The sequence below is a fragment of the Epinephelus fuscoguttatus genome, linkage group LG15 (genome assembly GCF_011397635.1).
Source record: "Epinephelus fuscoguttatus linkage group LG15, E.fuscoguttatus.final_Chr_v1".
NCBI lineage: Eukaryota > Metazoa > Chordata > Actinopteri > Perciformes > Serranidae > Epinephelus > Epinephelus fuscoguttatus.
Window position 1 is genome coordinate 35,880,805 of NC_064766.1, and position 21,533 is coordinate 35,902,337.

Sequence of the window (21,533 nt, forward strand, 5' to 3'; positions counted from 1 at the left end):
TCTGTGCATGAGGGACTTGAGATTTAAGGGTAGTGTAGTGTCCTTCCTAACAAAATCCCTTATCTGCAAGTAATGGAAAAAGTCCTGTTTTTGACTATTGTATATTTGTGGATCCATCAAAAAAAATCACCAAGGTTAGAGATGCCTTCAGTTGCCCAAATCTGGCAGCCAAGGTGTGTTACACCTGGTAAAAAATCAGGATTATCACATATTGGCGTGAAGACAGACGTGATTTTAGATTAATTTATGCTGCAAATTTCTTTAAATTTGTCAAAACAGAAGTCATCTGCTACTTTTATGTTTATCAGGGAGATAAATGCACATGGTGTTAGCACTGTGGCCTCTGAAATCCCCACCTATGCTTTCAGATTACACTGGATCGATCAAAATGAATATATTGGATAGACCAGAAACACATCATAACTCACTCACTCACTCTTTTTGCTTTTACCTCTGTTATAAAGTGCATTAAGGGGGTGGCATATAGTTTAACTTGCTGAAAAACAATAGTTATTGCAATCCTGTTATCAGACAGCAACTTTTCCTCTGTCCACACTGGCCTATTAGAGGAGCGCACCGTGCAGCCAATCACAGGCGCTCACTGCTCAGCTCCACTAATCGTGGATTAGCTACAACCCGACTGCAGTCTACAGCTCTGGCAGGGAGAGGTAGTCACTGCCATTCACTACTCACCCTCTATTTTATTATTAGCTCACTTGGATCTGGCAGCAGGGCTTTTTTTCTCAGCAGCAGCAGCAGCGGGAGCAGCAGGAGCGACTTTTGCGTTGCGCAACCAAGTAGCTGCACATTATTGGGATCTCAGGTAAAGGTGTGGGGATACAGCAGGGAGAAGCGAGCGGCTGATTTTTTGTTGGGCTCGATGGAAGCTGCTAGGTAGGACTCAATTGACGGCCCTTTAATTTTAACCCCCCCATCACACACACACACCGTCGTTAACACAGCGCACCGCTCCGTTTTCTCGTCTCCAAATGTTCAAGACGGCCAATTACCCGACGGTGGATCCAGCGCCCACCATCATGCACGGCACTTGGCTTTCCACGGGGTGCCGAGAAACGCCCGTAGCGGTGGAGAAACCTAAGAAAAAGGCGTTCAGCCTGGTCAAAATAATGTCTCTCAGCAACAAGAAAGGACACGGCCAGCATCCGCACCACAACAACAACATGCCCTTTACGATCCACTGTCACATCGGGAAAGAGATAAAGCACATTTGCAGCAATTGCAGCCGCGGGAACGACACGCAGGACGGTGAGTATGTAGGCTCGAGGCTTGTGCTTGTGTGGTTTTCGCCCATAGTAGCCCCTGCGGTACTGCCATCCAGGATCTGCTCCCATTATCAGGCGATGGCCATGCCTCTTGGCTCCTTTACGCGCTCCATCATCACCATCCAGTGTGCTTTGCGTCTCCTTGATGTGTCAGCCTGTGTAATGATGTTCTGTGAAAGTGGGTCAGTGTATACCTTTAAACACAAAGAGACTGTTGCTGTTGTGGAGACTGCCTCTGACTGGATCAGAACTTCTGCTAGGGTTGGGCTACTTGTTGGTTTGCATCATGACAAAAATATGTCTCATTATATGGGAAGCTCTTCAGTGTGCCTATTGATCCTATAGGTGTCATTGAAATGGCATGAAACTATCCAGGCTGTGTACACAAAGCCATTTCCAGTTCAGTGTCATTACATCATCACTCAGCCATCTTGGTATGCAAACAAGTGTTTTTAATTAAAAGCAGCAGCAGCAGTAGCCACATCAGTGTGTTGTGCTACAGTAGTTGGGAATGTAGGTTACATGCAACATGGTGAAGATGGAGTAGTGTGCCGCTTGATAAAATGGTCACCTGCCTTTTTTGTAAAAACACCACCACAGTTTTAATCAGCCTGGAGACTTGGGAGAGGATTTTCTCCTTTTTCCCCCTTTTTTAATTTGCAGATTGTGCTCGTCTCTCCTCTGCCAGGATTTTGTCAAGACTGTGATTAATTGCATCGGCATGCACTTCATTTGTAGACATTCTGCTTGTGTGTTTTCTGCCTGTAAAAGACAGACTGGGTAGTATTAAACACAGCACAGACAGATGCAGATGGTTCGTCTTCACAGAATGCACCAAAAATCAAAAGCTTGCCTCTTTTGTCAGTATGATATGTATTTCAGCGACGTCTAGACTGGAAGGTTTGAAGCCTACAAAGAAGTGTTTGATGTTGTGATGTGTTCTTCAGTTTGTCTGTGTTTTACTGAAGTTAAAGAATAAAATATGTCGTCATCCTGTCCATCATACATAGAAGTGGTTGCTACTTGGCTGTTAGATGTTACTTAGGTTAGATTTAGTTCTTTGCCATCCTGTCTTTATCGAGCTCTCGGACTTCTAATGAAGTCATTTGAATCTCTACTGGATTCAATTAGTATCGACTGTGGAGCTATTTATAGAGTAGTATGGTGGCAGGATTGCTAAGATGGTTGGCTGTGAGGCGCCACAGCATTTAATTGATGGTCCGTGGGACTGATTTCCGCCGCATTACTGTCACATTATTTATCCTGCTGTCCCATTGCCCTGGGGAGGTGACTGGCCCCGGCAAAGTGATACGTCCATGTTGGCAAACATCATGAATGTGAATGTGATGTAATCATCCAAAAGGGAGCTGGCAGCACATTCGCTGACAGCATGTCATGGGTGATGATCTGACGCAATGTGGTGACACTGACAACTGATAGGACACACTGTGCTAGAGGTCACCTCGTACATCCAGACTCCAGTCTGTTCTCCAGACCCAGTCGTGATAACTTGGCCTTTTGTGTGTTTGGGTTTCTGAATATTTTTCCTACCTTTTCAGCCAGTTGTGCTCATTCACTCTGTGCAGACTTGAAGCTGTCTGAGTGAAGTGATATGTCTGTGTTTATTGTTGTTCCGGTCGGGTTATTGTTTCTCCCACAAGGCCAAAAATCTTAACATCTCATGCATATCGTTGCACATGGTGATGTAAGTTATACAAAGCTCATCTCAAACAAGTATTAAAGCTACAGTCGATCAATTTTATAAAAAAAACATTGTAATATTTGCTGATACTGTAGCTACATCCTGACAGTAGTACATGAGATAAATCATATGAAAAAAAACAGTCTCCTCCTAGTGCTCCTAATGGCATTTGCAGGGATCCACTGCACCTGAGTGAAAACAACCAATCAGAGCCAGGAGGAGTCTCTAATGCAGTGTCAATCACGGCTCGCTGTGCTGCCGACAACAGTGAACACTGCAAAGACAAGTAAACAGAAGACCTGTTAAAGTGAAAGCAAGTTTTTTGTCGACGATCTCCTACTGTTTACTTGTCTGTGCTGTAAATGCTGTTGTTGGCACTACAGCGGGCAGTGCGTCTGCTCCATTTCAGTGCGCAGGTGCACAGCTTAACATGTAACGGCGAGGGCCCGGAAAGCTGTTTTAATGGAATGTCGTGCCAGCTAGCCGTAGCAACCACGTGATTGTCAGCTGACAAAACAAATGACAATGACAATGCCACGTTAGCTTTCGTGGTTGACAAATAATTTCCTGCATGCACAGTGACGTTCACAATTTGATTTCAGAAAGCTGGAATGACATTAATCAGTTCTCTGTCTTATCAGTCTCCCTCGATTTGTTTGTGTTTGTGTGAGCCATGTGGTCGTGGTGACATAAACGCCACTCTCGCCACTCAAATGTAGCGGATCCCGCTGTTCTGCTAGCTACGATACCCATCAAACGGTGTGCAGACTCCACCTACTGTGTACACCAGCGTGGTGGTGCATGTGTGATTGTCACTGTGTTAGAGACTCCTCCTGGCTCTGATTGGTTGTTTCATTCAGGCGCTGTGGATTCTTGCTAGAAAGAGCCAGGGGAGCCAGATTCTTTCGCCGATCATCTGCCTCATGCGCTACTGTCAGGATAAAGTGACAGAGTGAGAAAATGTGACAAAGGATATTTCTTTATAAAAGCTACCTACTGAACCATAAAGTCCCTTTAAGTTGATTTTTATACTGTAAGGAACTTAATGGCTACCCAGAAGACGCATGGTAAATTACTGTCAGAAATATTAAACATTTGTATGATCTGTGAGCGCTGTTACAATTACATTCAGCTGTTGGGCTGTCAGAGTAAAGTCATGTCCCTACCTTTAATACTGCTGTTGAAAGAGTACTTAAATGTCTGTTTGCTCAGTTTGTACGGAGACAGAAGCGCACAGTAGGAAAACAGCTCCATATCCAAAGGCACATTATAGTTTATTTGTTGCTAGCATTTTTCATTTTTTAGATCTGTTCACAAGCTGTTTGTGTCAGAGATTTGAGTGTGAACACCTCTTATGATCTTCCCTCTGCAGCTGCAAACCTTAGATTTTGTTTTCTAAGCACATGGCAACTTTTACCACAGTTTGTGTGCCCTGGTGTCTGGTGGTTTGTAAGTGGGGTTGTTTGTAGTCCTGGATCGCAGCGTCTTTCAAACATAACACGGATCCACTTTTTCATTTAATAGTTTGTGTTAGAGAGAAATGTTTAACATTCTCGGCTCTTGATATCCGACGGTATGTAAAAGTCTTAACGGGCCGGGTCTTGTGAATATTTGATGAGGAGTAGAAAGATTTCCCTTTAATGAGGTGCTTATCAGTCTGTTTAGTGTGTTTTGGCAAGCTAACGCCAACCTCTCAGCGTGATGCAGCCTCAAACTGTTTAGACTCGGAGCGTATCCTGCGTAATGCTATCTGATATGCAGGTTTGTTTATCCTCTCCCAACCTCATCCAGTTACTAGGGAATTCGGAAGGCCACTTGGCACAGATTCTTACCGCTTGGATCTTTGTAAGCAAAAGTGTCTGCTGCATTCACTGTGAGCTCTCCTGCATGATTACCAGAATATCACCTCCTCTGCATCCTAACCTAAACCAGACCCTGTTTTTCTTTTTTATTCCCTTACAGCTGAGGAAGTAGAGAGGCTGGCCGCCATGCGTTCTGAGTCCTTGGTCTCCGGCACCCACACTCCACCCATCCGTCGTCGGAGCAAGTTTGCCACTCTGGGGCGCCTCCTCAAGCCCTGGAAATGGAGGAAGAAAAAGAGTGAGAAGTTCAAGCAGACCTCTGCTGGTAAATGACCAGTTTTCTTAATTCTACAGCAGCAGAACAAAACACGCAAGTGTCACATGTATATAAACAACCATGTTAGTTTATACCCTGTCTGGTTGCGGGAGGAAATTCAGCGTGTATCCTTTGGCCAAAAGAAAATGGTATTAAGTTTCAGTCTCCAGGGTCATTGAAAATGCAGCAAATTGATTCAGCAAAAGTGCAGTGTTGGATTTTGGTGTTTTGAGGTCTCTTTAGAGTTCCTTTGATCTCGCAGGCCAGCCTTGTCAGGGACGAGTGAAGGACATGCTCTCCTCAGATGTGGCTGTATTTATTTTCCTCGGCTGACACATCCTGGATTCTAGCGTCAGCCCGGTGAACAGGAGGAGACACTTTGTCAGACTGCATCTTGCGGTGTGGAAGCAGAAGTCTCGCTTGCTGTGTATAGGATGAGCAATTGCACCGAGGCCTTTATCCGGTCTGAACACGACAGGATGTTCTAATTTAGTTCTGTTAAATTAGCATCTTTCAGGTGTGAATGTCCTGAATGAATCAGTCCTCGGTGCTGTGGCTGCCTCATTGCACTCTTACCTGTCATCTCCATCACTTTCAACAGGCATAAACATGTGTTTGACTTGATATTACCTTTCAGTAAGGATTTGACTGTTGCTGTTCCCAAAGTGCTGTTTGGCTGTAGTTTGTGTTTCTGCCCTAACACGGTGTCTCATCAGCAGTCTCTCTGGACTACGAGGTCTTTTTAGCAAGACACAAAAGTGCTGACGAAATCTTTTTTTTTTTTTTTAAGCTTTCAACGCTTGACTTTTTGATGTTTTACTGTATTTTAATAGCGAGTGTGCACTTGATGAAACAATCATGTCGATGTTTTCTGTTTATTGGTGCAATCGTGTATGCTCTATGATAACAGCATCTCCCCTGTTGTGGTGAAGAACAACAATGAAGAGCTGGGCAACAAAAGGGTTTTTTTCTGCTACAATAGTGTTAATGCACAGTGGGGTTGAGTGATAAAGCTCTCTTCATCGCTTTTGTTATCCACTTGTTTTGTATGCATAACGCCGCTGTCTCCAAATAATTCTTTTGCTACTATTGTTCTATTCAATCCTTTTTGATGGCAGCATGATGGTGGATTATAACCCACCAGCATATCTCACTGGAGCGGCCTCTAAGTGGAATTTCGGCATCGTTTGGAGCTGTAGGCTTGTGTGCAGCCTTCCAAGTAGCTCCAATGCACGGGCAGGTTCCTCAGCCGCAGTGACGTCACTACACTGTCACATCAATTTCAGCGAGGAGCGTGAACCTGACTTTTAAAGCCCCAAACAAGAGAAATGTGGCCTGCACTTGTGCAGCCGGCAGTGGAAGAGTACAAGTCGCACAAGCGTTAGCCAGCGCAGTAAATTCAAATGACAGGAAGTGGCTCAGGGATTTTTAACCGGAGCGGTCAACTCATGGACCGTTGCACTTAAAGGGGGATTTAGAGCTGCACAAATAAATACTTTTATATAAACAATTGCTCAAATGGCCACAAATGTGTAACGTGAAAGGGGTCATGAGTGGGGATGAATCAACAGAGCTGCTTTAAAGGTGCTGTATGGGACATTCGGAGCATTAATATAGCAGCAAGCAACTATGTAAAGATAAAGTGGAATGTTGGCATCCTGAGCAGAGAATGAAGTCATGCTCCCTCTGTGTGTGTACTCCAAGCTTCTCTATCCAATGTTGTGGCTAGTCTGGCATGTGAGAGGGTTCCACTGGCTAGCGAGCTGGCCCCACTCTGCACTGCAAATAGCAGTTATCGCCGATAATGCCATTGAATATTTTCATTTTTGCACTATTCACAAAAAGAGAGTAATGTGTGTTGGTCCACGTGCTTGAATGTCCAATGCACCCTGTTGTTATCTGGGTGAGTATCACATAATATATTCCATTCAGTGGTTTCAGCAGCATTGAATCCAGTGGTTTGCATGAATAGCCAACAACAGAGTGAAGCTTGGAGTGGATTTTAAGCAGGCATGTTAACAACACCTTCAGTTGGAGCAGAAATGAACAAAAAAAAAATCATCTGGAGAAAGCAGTTTCATAATGCTTTGCTTATTATCAGACCTGTTCCAAGAAAGATGTCTTTGTGTAATTATTTACACACTTTTAGTCCTCTTGTAACGAGCACTTTGTTGTGATGACAGCTGTGTTTAGGGACACAGGATTTAGCTTACTTCATCTTGGAAACAGTATCGACTTGTGTTGACTCGTAACCCCAGCTATTGATCTGTGTTTCTAAAACTGGAACATTGGACATACTGCTGTGTGTTTGCCCTTATTTAATTTGTCACCGCTAAGATGGCAGTCTATTTATCCACTAGCCTTAAAGCCTGGGATGGCATGACCTCGTTTTAACAGATCTAAGAAAACTGCTGCCACATGATTATGATGAAAATCTGACTTCATTTATCGTGCGAATACTTCAACCTGTTGCTCTAACAAACTTGGGAAATGTGCTGTACGGTAGCACATGACGTTCACTCATTAGAGACAAAGTGGCGCGCTTCCTGCTGCACTGCTCCGATACACGACCCTGCGTACTGTTTTCTCGTCTCTGCAGTTGGCTGTGAAGCCTTACTGTTGATTATGCTTCCTGTGTCAGCAGGGAGCAGACCAGCCACTGGGCATGCAGATGTTGTCGTAGATAATTGGACACTGAGCACAGTAGAGGATTATGAATATGTTGTGATATTAAGCAGATGAAGGCCAGCTCTGGGGGACTGTACTCTTCACCTCAGGAAGGGAAGAAGGGAGGGCCTGACAGTTGGTTGTCTTATCACGCTGTCTTATCGTGCACAGTACATTCTCACAGCGAGCTCGTATCACAAGGCGGAGATTCATCAAAAGAACACGCATGTGCTAGTCTGATGTTATCTTCATTTTTTGTTTCTAATCCACTTAGTTACCATCTTCTTATGAACAACAGTCGTCTATCTAAAGGCACTATTTGTACCCTTTAATAGCAGAATCTGTTCATTGATTATATCCTGAATGAAGAGGAAAAACCACCGTGACATTACAAACCTGCTGCATCCTTTTTAAGTATCAAGGTCACGTTTAGCCGCATCGGAGCTTCTGACGTGTGAGCCTTAACGCTTGAGCTTCTCATTGATAAAAGACTCCATGAAAGTTTTAATACAGTTTTTGTCAGGCTCCGGCTGAGAGAATTGCCTCGGTAAAAGCCTCCACTTTGAGCTACTGAGCCTCAGGGTGGGTAGGATGTGTTCTGACTATCTGGGTCACTTCGCAGTGGAATATATTTTCTCTTAAAAAAAAAACTAAGTGTAGTGTTCTCAGATCAATACTGGCTGCACTCAGATATGCCAGTTTCATTTAATATGCTCTCAGCTGAGTCTCCCCGATGAGCGTCTAATCTTCTCATCTTGGTGCAGATTGAGTGGCTGCAGTGTTGGACACCACTTGGGTCATGGTGGACTGTCCAAAATAGAACTTGGTTGATATTCAAGGTGATTTAGAGGACTTTTTTTTTTTGCTTTTCTGGCTCTGATATGAAAGATTGCATTGTTTTCCTGGTATAGATTTATAATACAGTTTTGTGCATGCTCCAAATAGTGTTCCCAGTGATGTAGTGGAGGGTATATGCAGGTATGTGGGGTTACAGCCATTGGAATATACAGGAGATTGTACCTACTTCCTCCTCAGTAACCTTCCCATCTACCTAGTAGTACACCCACCTCATCGACGACCACTACATCTGTCGGATGAACACTGTATGTTTACAAGTAACTGACCTTATTGCATATCCACAGCTGATGATTTGCCATTCTGGTGAGTCAATCACATTCAGGATCAAAGTTGAATACTTGGCGCGAGTGGCAGTTTTTATCCACAGTCAATGTGTTTTTTTAGTACGGCCCTCACAGGACCTTCCTGATGAAATGAACATGAAATTCCAGTTCTTGCACACTATTAATGTATTCATTAAATATTAAACAAAATGTTGTTGCAAGACCAGCCAGTGTTTTAACTCCCGACTCGATGCTCTGCTGGTTCGGCAACAGCTGCGTCCATTTTATTTTCTTCTTTTTTCTTTTTTTCTTGTTTTGTTTTTATGAGGACACAATATCTATTAATCTGAAGACGTATCCTCGCACGAGCGTTTTGAGTTAATGGTGTTACGTAACCGTGCACATCCCGTGGCATTGCAGTTATGTCATAAAGCTTTGAGTAATTACTTTTCATTTTGGATGAAACAGCGGTATAATCCCTGAACATACTACAGCACCGCCAGCCAAGTGTCGACCTTTTAGCCCAGGGTTTCCCCACTCTGGCAAAGAGATTTGTCATTTTGATTAACGTTGTGTCTGTCACCTAAAAGACTGGCTTTTCCCCTCGAAATAACCCATAACAGGGATGTGAAAGCCTCAAATAGAAGCTGAATTCATGCAGGATTTGTTGCCAGATTGAAGGACTTGTATTTCATGAAAAGAGATGGTATAGAGGCTGAATATTTAAACCTGATTGTCACATGTTATGTTTTTGTGGTGTGCATCCCAAAAAAGCTATTGACATTAGTCGGAAAGGCCAAGTCGTTGCTTCTCATTTAAAGAGGGCTGTGGGAGTTTCATGAAAATCGACTGCCAAGGTGCAGAGATCCCTGGTTTTGATTAAATTTTCAGAGTACTACAAGGTTTACTTTCCTCATTATCCAGGCACTGCTCAACTGGCAGACATTATTAATAGAAATCTCTCAGTTTTTTTTTTTTTTTTTTTGAACTGTTGTAAATTTTAATGAAGTTTGAGAATGCACAGGTACAAAGAAGTGAAATGTGAGATGCCTGTGGTGCTTTGTGGAAAACAATCCCGTCTGCATTCGCTCTGTTAGAAAAATCCCTCTATGTTGATTCTGGGTCAACTGTTTGATAACTCTATTATCCCCTTGACTTGACCTAATGTTAAATTTACTGCATCTTGGTGAAAAAAAAAATCTCTCTTTGATGGAACTGCCGGCATTAGCATCCCAAGTAGCATCTACAAATGGCGCAATTTCCTTTCATTTCACACCCTTCAATTTGCCACTTCCTAGGGCTCCGGTGGAGACGATTCTTTGTGTGACATATTGGTGATATTTTGGTCACGTATTTTTTTCTCCCCAAAAATGTTTCGCTGCTTAACTAATTTCTGGCTTGGAGCTGATGTCAAACAGGCTTCTCTTGGAAAACTTTGAAGTATTGAGTGATATTGAACATCTGGTATCCTGGAGGAGCTCATAATGGAGCGTACTGTTTGATGATAGTTGCTCTGCTGCGGTATTTTCGAACACTGGAGCACAGAGGATCCAATTTTCTGCCCTGGAGGCCTGTCCGTCTGACATTTGTGTAGCTCTCATTTGTGTTTTTTTTTTATTTTGGACTCTGACCAGTTGGTTTTAAATCCACTGTGTTCTGACTAAGGGCAAGGAAAAGAGAGGTCAAGCTGGCAGTGTTTTCATGAATCTACACTGAGGATGTATTAGTACTGAACGCGGTGCCCTCTGATTGAGCTGGGACTGGACTCCTGGGTCATATGTAAAGCACACATGGCACAATCTGTGATCTCCCTCTTAAGCAGGAGCTGCAAAGGCCTGCAGGGACATTCCTGCGCCGTGTGCTCAAGCGTTGTTGCTGATCCTCATTTCACATCCTTAATTGGCTTCTATGCAGGGGCAGATTTCACAATTACCAACATGATTTTTTAACTGCTTTTGCTCAGCGTACTGATAGAAGATGTTAAGTGCCTCGACTTCTAAAGCCTAAAAATAGAAGCAGTAGCTATGGGACATGCTAACTTGTGCATAATGCATTACAATGAGAAGTGTTGTTGGAATAACTCCGCCGTGTTTTATCTCCTTTCTTAATCAAGGTTATGATTTTTTTAGCTTAAGGTGCTCGGATGAGAAGTTACACTTTCATAGATTATATTTACAACAAAGGATTTTAATGGGGCTGCTTGGAATTCTTAATTTTATCTAATCCGAAGATCAGAAGAAGTAAAATTACACAAACATATAACAGCAAGACCAATAACATACTGCAGATACAGTCATATTCAGATAAATTAGTAGAAAATTAAGTATAAACATGTTTAATTTACTTAAATGGCAAGTTTGCTGATGGTCTTTATTTTGTCATTTTCTTATTGTCGACTTCCATAAAAAGACAAAACTATGAATTGATCCTACTAACAAGCATCACCTGTGCAGCCAGAGCCTCTTATATCTTATTTGGGCCATGTCTCCATTGTCAACGTATTCCCACTCCCAGTTCGTCAAATACATCAGCTTAGTCATACTATGATGATCTAGGTGTTTTTGCCACAAACTATTTTAGGTTTGGGCAACAACACTACTTGATGAGGTTTATAAAACAAATATGGTTAAAATAAGAACATTTGCTATGTTAATAGTAAGTATGACATGAGATGTATGTGCCGTAATTGACAGGAATGTCACATGAGGCAACAAGAACAAGTTGTACTGTACGATGACTGGTGTTACTTTTAATAACCTACAGCATCTGTATGATGAGAGGGTCACCTCTAAAGCTCGGCCTATTGTCTCAGACTCTCAACATGCCCTTCATGTTGAGTTTCAGATGCTTACATCAGAGTGGATATTTTGCCTCGTTAAATGTAGCACTAAGGGTTACAGATCGTCCTTTGTCCCGTCTGCTATTGCTTATCTTAACCAGCAGTGACCACTAAAGGCTAGTTCACATTACATGATTTTCACCCCTGTTTTGCATCGTGGAGACTATCGTAATCTTTTGAGTGTTCATACCTGGCGATGTGTGTATCTGTCATCGGGAGTCTCGCCAACTGCACTACGACCTGTGTGTGCACACCACAAGATTTCTCGCTGACAGAGCCCCAGATAACGTGGTGACGTCACCAAACTCACCAAAGTTTTTTAACTTGGAGACGACACATCGTAAAGGCATGGATATTCTTCCCACTGTTGAATCAGGCCTGGGTCCAAACACAATGCGCTCCCTGTGATCATGTGGATGCCGCCATTGTTGTTGTTACTTGCCAGCTCGCTTGTCAGTGTTGCCAGATCTTGGGAGAGAAACAAGCAACCAGGGCTATGGAAACAAGCCCAAAAGAAGCGACTGGACCTGGCAACCCTGCGGTTTGTCCTCCTCACATTTCTTCCGTCCTCCTGCATGCTGACGTGGGACGTATCCCGTCTCTCATTGGCTGATGCTCTTTGTCAGTCGTGTCACACTTCTCCAGTTTTCTAGCATGCCAGATATCCAGTCCCAGTTACAGACGAGGGGGCGACTTGCTCGTAGGCTTGTTCACACAAGGACTCGTCATGGCAGACTATCTGCCAACTCATCTCCGACCCAAGGTGGCTCTCAAGATCCTCTGCGATGCCAAAATCGTGGTAAAAATCGTGTAATGTGAACTAGGCTTAACTGTCTATGATTTACCCCTGACAGTGTGTGATACTGGATTCTGTGTGTTATGTATTGTCCTGTCTGTTTTGTTGTACCAATGACTACTGTCTGTATCCCAAATTGCCCCTCTGGGACATTAAAGTTTTACCTTACCTTACCTTATCTTACCTTAGGGTAAATATTTTATGTAGTTTAAAAAACTCAATTCTGACTTTCGGTTTCACACGGGACACGAATTCCGGTCTCCTGAGTGAAAGTCCTGTGCCCATTTGACCCATTTGCCTATGCAGACTTTCTTTGTTTTCACCCTAGGTTGTTAGCACGGATGGATTTACATTGGAGTTAGTTAAAAACCTGGTCAATCTCATATAGACATTAAAGGGTGGCTTTTTTGTTGGAATCAGACGCCAATGGCCACTGACCAAACTGTCATACCTGACACTGTGGGAATGACAAAGGGCTGCTATTGCTCTTCAGAAACTATTTAAAACTCAAAGCGGAAAATAGTACCCAACAAAACAACTTACTTATGGTTGAATAATTTATGTTAGAAGCCACAGTGCCCGGTTGTTTTAAGAGGGTATCAGGCCCTTGAAAATAAAGACTATGTATTTTGGACCTGTTTAAAAGTTTTTGGTCCTCAGTTGGAACAAATGGGTTTGGGGCTGAATGCCACAGGCAGAAGACTAATGAATGCATGGTTAGTTTGGGTCTCTTCATGGGGTTTGTTCAGAGTAAGAAAAATATAAACTAATGCCTGTGTTATCTTTTCATCAGCTCTCGTGTTTTCAACAATTCTCTCTTAAAGGTCCTACGAAAGTAACCAGAAAAAGTAGGAAAAAAATCTTGCAGTGGATATGGAGATTTTGTGAACAGTCACGCTCTGCTATCTTTAAACCCCTCACAGATTTCTAGGTATTGCCTGTATCACTTATAAAAATCTACTAAAAACCATGGCTTGTGATAGCAAACTGTTTTTCCTGGGGATCTGGAGAAGGTTTGACTAATGTAAAATCTTTTTCCTTTACCCCTTCAGCTTTGGAGAGGAAGATGTCAATGCGACAGAGCAGAGATGAGCTGATCAAGAGAGGAGTGCTGAAAGAGATCTTTGAAAAAGGTAAGCTGATGTTATACAGTTACAGTCTAATTTAACACACTTAGAAACTGTCTTGGTTTTAAGTAGAAGCTGCAAAAAGGGTGGACGTGGTGCGCTTAAATTGGAAGGGCTTCAGTTATTCATCTCCTCATTAATCAGTAGTCTCTGAAGTACACTCTTCAAGATTTGGCATGGGGCATCTAGAGATATAATCTTTCATTATAGAAATTTTGTGGGGTTTTATAAACTCTTTGATCTCGATTTGATGTGCCTTAGACGCCCCGTATTCAAAGCCAGTGAATATACGAGTCTGACAGCGAGTGGTCTGTGCCTCAGGACATCAAAAACAAAGTTGGTGAAGCTGAGAAAGTCCATTGACTCTTGCCAAGATGTGAGCAGAGCAAATGAGGAAATGTGTTGCCTTTCTCTCATTTTTTTTTCTTTGTCAAATTGAGCTTTTTGGACAATGTCCAAAATAAGAAGAAAGCCAAAACAAATGTCTTACAAACAGACCCAAATAGTAGGAAGATAAAAAGACAAGTGTATTCATTCAAAGCTCACCACCTCTCCTTGGATTGAAGTTTTGTATCACTGTCTGTACGTGCAGTGTCTGCGTGATGTTGTGGTTTTATGTGACACTTTGGGTCTAAAAAAGCACTTCACAAATAAAATGTATTGCTTTTATTATTATTAAAGTACAATCTGCACCACACAGTCCAGCTGACTACATTGGTCAAAACTGATTAACTGTAATAGCTACCTTCCTCTATTTTTGCACAGTAGCTGCTGCACTCCTTAGAATGCATTTTAATCAGGCCAGGTGTGCTCATTTCTCCTGCCCAGTGACAGCCTAGTTTCCATAATGAAAATAAGGCTTGTGCTCATAGTCTGATAGATCAGCAGTGGTTATTTTTATGCATGCAAATCAAACAGTTAATATATCTATGAAAGCTGTATTGTCACATTAGCATTGACATCTCTCTGATGTATAGATGCACCACACAATTCATTTTGTTGTCAGCATTCTGTTCTGGTGTGCTCAAAATAGAAATAGATCCATAGGAGCAAAAATAGAACTATATTAAAAGGAGAAGAAATCCCATGTTGGCAAAAATGTGTCAACGTTTCATCTGATTGGCTGCTGGATTGTAATCGGCTTTAACTGGTCGCCGTCTTTGACTGGCGCTCTGTGCTCCTGGATTTATGCGGCACACGCCAGCCAAACCATATTGCTCGTCTAATTTAGAGTTAAATGTTACAGAGTCCTCCATCTCAATGCTGAATTTAAAGATTCAGTCAGATTTTTCCTCATGAGGATGCTTCAAAATGAGTTTCTTTCAAAGTCTGTCTCTATGACAGCCGGTTACAATAACAACTTATGACTTAAATATGAGATAATGGTAGAAGAGAATAGCAAAAACTCCCTTTGAAGACTTTCTGAATTTAAAAAAGTCTAGAGGCTAACGTCTCTCCCCACATCATACAGGGGTAAGCATTCTTGTGGTGTTCTGTTTTAAAAGGCTGTTCAGTCAAATTTGGGAATGGGGGAGAACTCCCCATAGAAATGCATTGTTTGTCAGAATTTGTGAGCAGCATTGTGAATTGCACTGTCAGCCTTAAAATGTGATCATGCAAAAACCATCAAATGTCTGAGCGCAGTAAAAGAATTAAAAAGCAAAAGTTCTGTCAAACTGCTCGGCTGACACTGTTCCTTGGTCTGCTTTGTGCTGATAAAAGGCTCTCGGGTCGTTAAACAGTCTTAGCTTTCTGAATCCACTCCCCATTGTCTCAAAACTCAGCACCCGGGTTCATTTTCAACTTTGTTTGAGCAGTCTTCTCGGCAAGTGTCATTCTTGTGCAGCCAAACACATTTTCGATGCTTGTCAGGCTCATTCTTTTTTCTTTTTGTGTTTAGCAACCGTTGAGTTCCGATCCTCGATGGACGGCGGGGGCTGCACTCAGGAGCAGTCTATTAAGTCATCTATGGTCCTGCCCACCAAGAAATCTGTCACCTACTCTAGTGACCTTCAGGATACCCCCGCCAAGCCGCCGCTGTACCACAAACAGCCTCCTGCTCTCCCTCCAAAGCCTTTCTCTAGGATCCCAAACCATAGCACAGGTCAGTGGCTCTAGCTCCTGCTCAGTTTCCCTCTTTCCAAACCAACATACAGTATTTGTTCCACCCTACTCATTATGCATGCTTTTTTCTCTGTCTGACATAAGCGAGGAGGGGATCATGTGTTTGGTCGTGTGAGTGTGTGTATCTGTCTGTGTGCAGCTAATCTCCCAAACTACTGGACCGATTAGCCTAATTGTATATATGCACATTGCAGGGCACATCTTGGCTTCTGTCATGGCTCAAAACTGACATCCTCAGAAAAGCTTGGTCTTATTTTGAACGGGAGCATCTGCAGATTCATTCCATACCTGACATGTTATGATCCACTTAAGTTAGGCAATTTCTGAGATAAATTAGTCCCTGTTTTTGTTATCTGCATCCCCATCTTGACTGTAAGGGAGCCTGAAGGGACAATTCCACTGGGTGCAGCTGAAGCCTGGTTTTGTTTCTTCCTCCGCATGCTGACATACCACACCGGTTTTGCGGCGTGTTTTGCCTGCCCTATTTTGTAGACTTTTATTTTCTACTTTGTTGTGCTGTAGCAAAGTTAGTACTGTTCAAATTCCAGTTCAAAATGACTTGGATCAAAGGTTTGTGGCTGTGTTTTTGATTATTAAAAATAAATTCATCCTCACACAGTGCCTGTTAGCAGGAAAACTCTGTTCTGTGCAATGTGCCGCGGCCCCGTCAAATAAACGGGTAGCTTCTGTGACGCTTCTGCAGCACGTGCTGGAATTACGAGAATTGCTCAGATTGGCTGCAATGAATTCGAGCTGCTGCTTGGCAGAAATCTATTGAGTGCACTTTTCTAGTTGGTTTTGATTTCACTACCCCACTGTAAAAAAAAAAAAAAAAGTACTTGTACTTTATTGACAAATGAGCCATGACTGCTGTTGCTTTAAACCCTACCTGCGTTGCCACACATGTGCACAGGATTATAGTAGTCTCATTAAAGTCCCCTGTGGTTAGGTCAGCCAAGCTCTCTCTGTCATTGTCAGTCAGAGGAAAGTGGCATTACCCTGGCCTAATTCCCACTGCTCTGTGCTGACGTCTGAGCCGTGTCTGATCATCCATGAGCTCTGTTTATCTGTCTGCACCAACAAATTGTTGTGGATGAGATACATAACACCAGTTAACCCAGTTAAAATGTTCAGCAATCCTTATTTCTGTCCTGGTGTACTTTCTAGATTCTTGCCAGCCAATGAAGTTGCCCTGTATGCCCGGGGGAAAGCACTCTCCACCTCTGCCTCCCAAGAAAGTGATGATATGTGTGCCTCCAGGGGGTCTGGACTCAAACTCCCCGTCTCCGTCCCCCAATTCCCTCTGCAGTCTCCCCCAAAAGTGTGCCCCTCCCCAGGGTATGCCCGTCCACCACGGCACTCTGCTGCCCTCTCAGCTCGCCGCTCTATCCAGTCTTCACCAGAGCCACGGTCACCCGCTCCAGCTTCAGTATGGCAGCTTGCATGCGCCCAGCCGCATCATCGAGGAGCTCAATAAAACCCTGGCGCTCTCCATGCAGAGGTTTGAAAGGTTAGTAGCCATTAGTGCTCAAGTCGTTAAATCTGATTGTCCTCTAGTGAAGGCAGGGAGGGACTATGGATTGGCCTCTGTTTGTGGATCTGTCTGTACATCACGTAATACCTTGGTTGGATTTTCGGGACTGAGTCATTGCAAGTTTCAAGTCAAGCCCCAAGTCCAAAAGTCCTGAACAAGTCATAATGCCCTTCTCAACAAATGTAATGCAGATCTTGAAGCGATGAATGCTTTTTAAAATTTATATTTATTTGTTAAAACAAGTTTGTTAAAAATGGCGCCCCATGTACAAGGCTGTTGCCGCAGTGGCCCGGGTTCGACTCCAGCCTGTGACCTTTCGCTGCATGTCACTCCCTCTCTCTCTCTCCCCCTTTCACATTTGTCTGTCCTATCAAATAAAGGCTAAAAATGGCCAAAAAAAAATCTAAAAAAAAAAAATAATAATAATTCTTAGCTAACGTAAGCTCAGCATTAGCTTGCTTAATTTTTGACTTGCAACTTCACATATTGATTCAAGTTGGAAGCGTCTTCATCAGTAACTTCGACCTGCACGTTCTGCATCCTGCAATTTGTTTTTTCTTGATCACTGCATAGTTTATCTTTGGGCGGCAGTAGCTCAGTCCATAGGGACTTGAGTTGGGAACTGGAGGGTTGCCTGTTCAAGTCCCCGTCCGGACCAAAATATGGAGCGTGGACTGGTAGCTGGAGAGGTGCCAGCTCACCTCCTGGGCACTGCCGAGGTGCCCTTGAGCAAGGCACCGAATCCCCCAACCGCTCAGAGCGCCTGTCATGGGCAGCCCACTCTGACATCTCTCCACTTAGTGCATGTATAGGTCCAGTTTGTGCATGTGTGTGTTCGGACCTGTGTGTAATTGACAACAGAGTGAAAAAATTGAATTTCCCCTCAGGGAATAATAAAGTATATAAAATCAAAATTAAAAATTGAAATTAAAATATCTATTATTTTTGGTACCATTTTTCCAACTGGGGCATCGTAATGTAAAGGAAGTTCTTCATGATTCTCCCCTGCAGCTTCACTGGATGCTGTGAGTTTGGTGGATCGGGGGAATTAAGTGTGGACTTGCTGGGAATAAATAACATTAATCTTAGTTAATTAAGGAAATGAACAATTTTTAAATAACATACTTTTATGTCTTTGGGGTTTGGGAAAGATATCAAGTATATTCAAGTCAAAAGGCTCAAGTCCAAGTGAAGTAATGCGTCAGTGGTGTTTTAGAACAAGTCGAGTTGCAATTCTTTTGTCAAATCAAGTCAAAAGTTGAATTTATAACTCAAGTGCAAGTCATGTGACTTGCGACCACACCTCAGGAATTTAAAATATTTCACTGATGGAAGTTATAGCTTGATACCGATTGGTCCAGAGGGTTGCTGGTGACAACATGTTTCATTTTTATAAGAGATTATTTTCTTTCATTTTCATCTCTTGTTGGTACAAGCGTTGCCAAAAAAGCATTGTAATTAGCATAGTGCGTCCTGTTTATTCAGTTTTATTTTTGCGGTGACTTGTCCGCCCCTCTCAAATATATCCCGGTGTTATTGAGGTCACGTCCTGCCATGTAGTGCTGGTGTACAGGTCTAAATCAGCACACTGCCTCACAGGGCAGCATGGCCTAATTTTGAAGTAAATGTGTGTATGTGTGGGCACAGGCTCGTGGAGTAGGCGTCCCTCCAGCAGTTGGCCTGACATAACATGACCAGCTGCTCTTTACAAGAGCTGCGTTTCCTTCGTGTTTGGAGAAAAGGGACAGGGTAGCGGATTGGACATTATGTAACCTTGTACATTAGGATCTCTTTTTCACCAAAGCCATTTGGGCAGGGATAAGGAAGTAATGGTCCTGACATTGCTCACAATTAGTCTGAGAGCTGGAAAATGGTTACGCAACAGTGGCTCATCGCAAGAAGCTCCAACGAGACTGTGATTAATCAATCTGTCAGATATGCGGCTGTGTTGCACTCGCATGTAAATGATGCATCCTTAAAGTTTATTTCTGTTACCTTGTTTTGAATTATACAAGTTGTATAATCAGTTAGTCTGCTCCTCTGTGTAGTTCAGGGGATTGCATGGCATTGCGTAGGACTGCACAGAATTGTATTTGGTCTGTATTCAGGCTCTTTGTACTCCAGTTTCATTCAGCTGCAGTTATACATCTCCTCTCCCTCTATACTTGGATTAAAAACCCACTAAGCTATCATTAGACTATGCACCTCTTTTATTGTTTTAAATCACTTCCTTTTCTGGATTGAGAAGGCTTGTGAGGGTTTTTGTTTCACTAATGCTCCATGCCATAAAAAATATTTGCTGACTGCAAAAAGACGATACAGAGCTAAGCTTGAAATATGTGGTTTCCCGTGTAAACTGGATTTCAGTTTTCAGTTTCTGTGGGGTGGACATCTGCTTAGCAAGGCCAAATGCTATGGCCATAAGCATGACCCATTATATTAATTGCACCGGAAACGCATCTCCCTTTCTCTCCTCTAGCTCCGCATTGCACAGCGCCAGCCAGTGTGCTCCCCTGGACAGGAGAGAAGTGCCGTCTGTGATCATCGACTATGAGGACGACAAGGAGAACATGCCCAATGAGTCCGATTACGAAGATCTCCCCAGCATGTATAAGGACGAAGACGATGATGTTGATGATGACGATGACGACGACGATGATGACATCTTTACAAGTGAGTTGCAGAAGTTACGGTGACCTTGAGGAGTCTTTAATACTATATTTGTTTTGTATCAACAGAGCTCCATAATCTATTTAGGATTTTTCTTGTCTTTGTTTTCAAAGGCAAAAGCATGAGATAACATTAAAACAAACCATATTGTGCCTTGGCAGGAGAACTGTCTTTGTCTGTTTTGTGGAAAAAGATAGCTCATGTTTACAGACGCGATGACACATTTGCTTGACTCATCCTGATCGACAGTGCTGCAAGCTTCACCTGAAGGCTCAGAGAACGCAGATGTAGTTTGACCTTCAAAGCAGGGCCAAACTGAGGTTCGCAGGAGTGTATCCAGAATCATGTGCTCACCCATGGAAACACTTATAACTCACAACCTCTGTGCGAAACTGTCCGTGTCTTTGACACTGTGTCCTTACTCTCTCTTGGGAGCATGTTGGAGTTTTTAAAGGTTGTGATCGGCCATGTGTGATGGAATCGTTCAGTAGGCCACATCATGACTTTAAAGAGTCAGTTTACCCCCAAATCAAGAATATATATTTTTACTCTCTTACTTGTAGTGCTACTTATCAGTCTGGATTGTTTGCTGTAAGTTGTTGAGTGTTGGAGATATTGACTGTAGAGATGTCTGCCCTCTTTTGAATATAATTGATCTAGATGGCACTTGGCTTGTGGTGCTCAATGCCAAAAAGTTGAGTTTTCCGAATGTATTTTTTGCCATCTAGTTGTGTTATATTAAACAGAAGGCAGACATCTGTATGGCCGATACCTCCAACACTCAGCAACTCATACCAAAACAATCTAGACTGATAAGTAGTAGACTCACAGGTTGGTCTTTAGACGCTTTGCTTAACTAAAGACTGATGACTTTCTCCCTGATTTTGTGTTTAGATGGGCGAATACAATTTCAGAGTTTAAAAACACTCCCTACGGTGCAGAACCAATAGTAAATCTGCGGGGCGGTCCTTCGGTGGCTCGCTGAACTCTTGTGCTCGTAAACATAGTCCGACTGCGTTAAAAGTTTCAAACAAAGTCCTTCATTTCCACAATCTTGTGGACTGAGCACACATTTGATAAAACGGAGTTAAATCTCTCGGCATCCATTTTCAAGCTCTCTGTGTGTTTGTTTCCTTGTCAATGAGAAAAATGGGAGCGCACATTTCTGGGAGGGCATGTCCTTTTCAAAAATGCAAGAGGCGTTGCTTTGTTCCCGGCCGTTTTCTCCGGTGTGTTAAACACACTTTAGAAAGGAGTGTCCCCAGACTATCAGAAGGCGGAGATCTCTGATTGTCTGGTGGCGAGACTAGATAAGTAGCACTACAGCTAAGTGGAAGAATATGTATTTTTGACTGTGGGGTGAACTGACCCTTAAAAGGGCATTGGAATTATGAACTATATTTTAAGGTACAGGAAACTTCCAAGTCTATGTTTAAGTAAGCATTTCCTTTATTGTACAAGGCATTAAAACTTCAAATGATAGTCAAAGGTTTAGACTATAGTCAGCTAGAGCAGTATTCCATATCTGGACCTTCTGCAAACACTGTGCAAC

General features: G+C 42.8%; 1 protein-coding gene across 3 annotated transcripts in view; it reads left to right on the plus strand.

The window, feature by feature from the left end:
* Positions 1–21,533, plus strand: part of LOC125902217 (phosphatase and actin regulator 1-like) — a 71,286-nt gene that overhangs the window by 36,323 nt on the left and 13,430 nt on the right. The window contains exons 1-6 of one of the 3 annotated variants that reach the window (XM_049598409.1): positions 657–1,266; positions 4,948–5,112; positions 13,579–13,659; positions 15,554–15,757; positions 16,945–17,287; positions 19,791–19,984. In XM_049598409.1, the coding sequence (XP_049454366.1) occupies positions 990–1,266; positions 4,948–5,112; positions 13,579–13,659; positions 15,554–15,757; positions 16,945–17,287; positions 19,791–19,984 (1,264 nt within the window). In that variant the 5' untranslated portion in view covers positions 657–989. Of the gene's footprint in view, positions 1–656; positions 1,267–4,947; positions 5,113–13,578; positions 13,660–15,553; positions 15,758–16,944; positions 17,288–19,790; positions 19,985–21,533 lie in introns of those variants that run through there. The other 2 variants (XM_049598411.1, XM_049598410.1) reach the window with 2 other exon arrangements.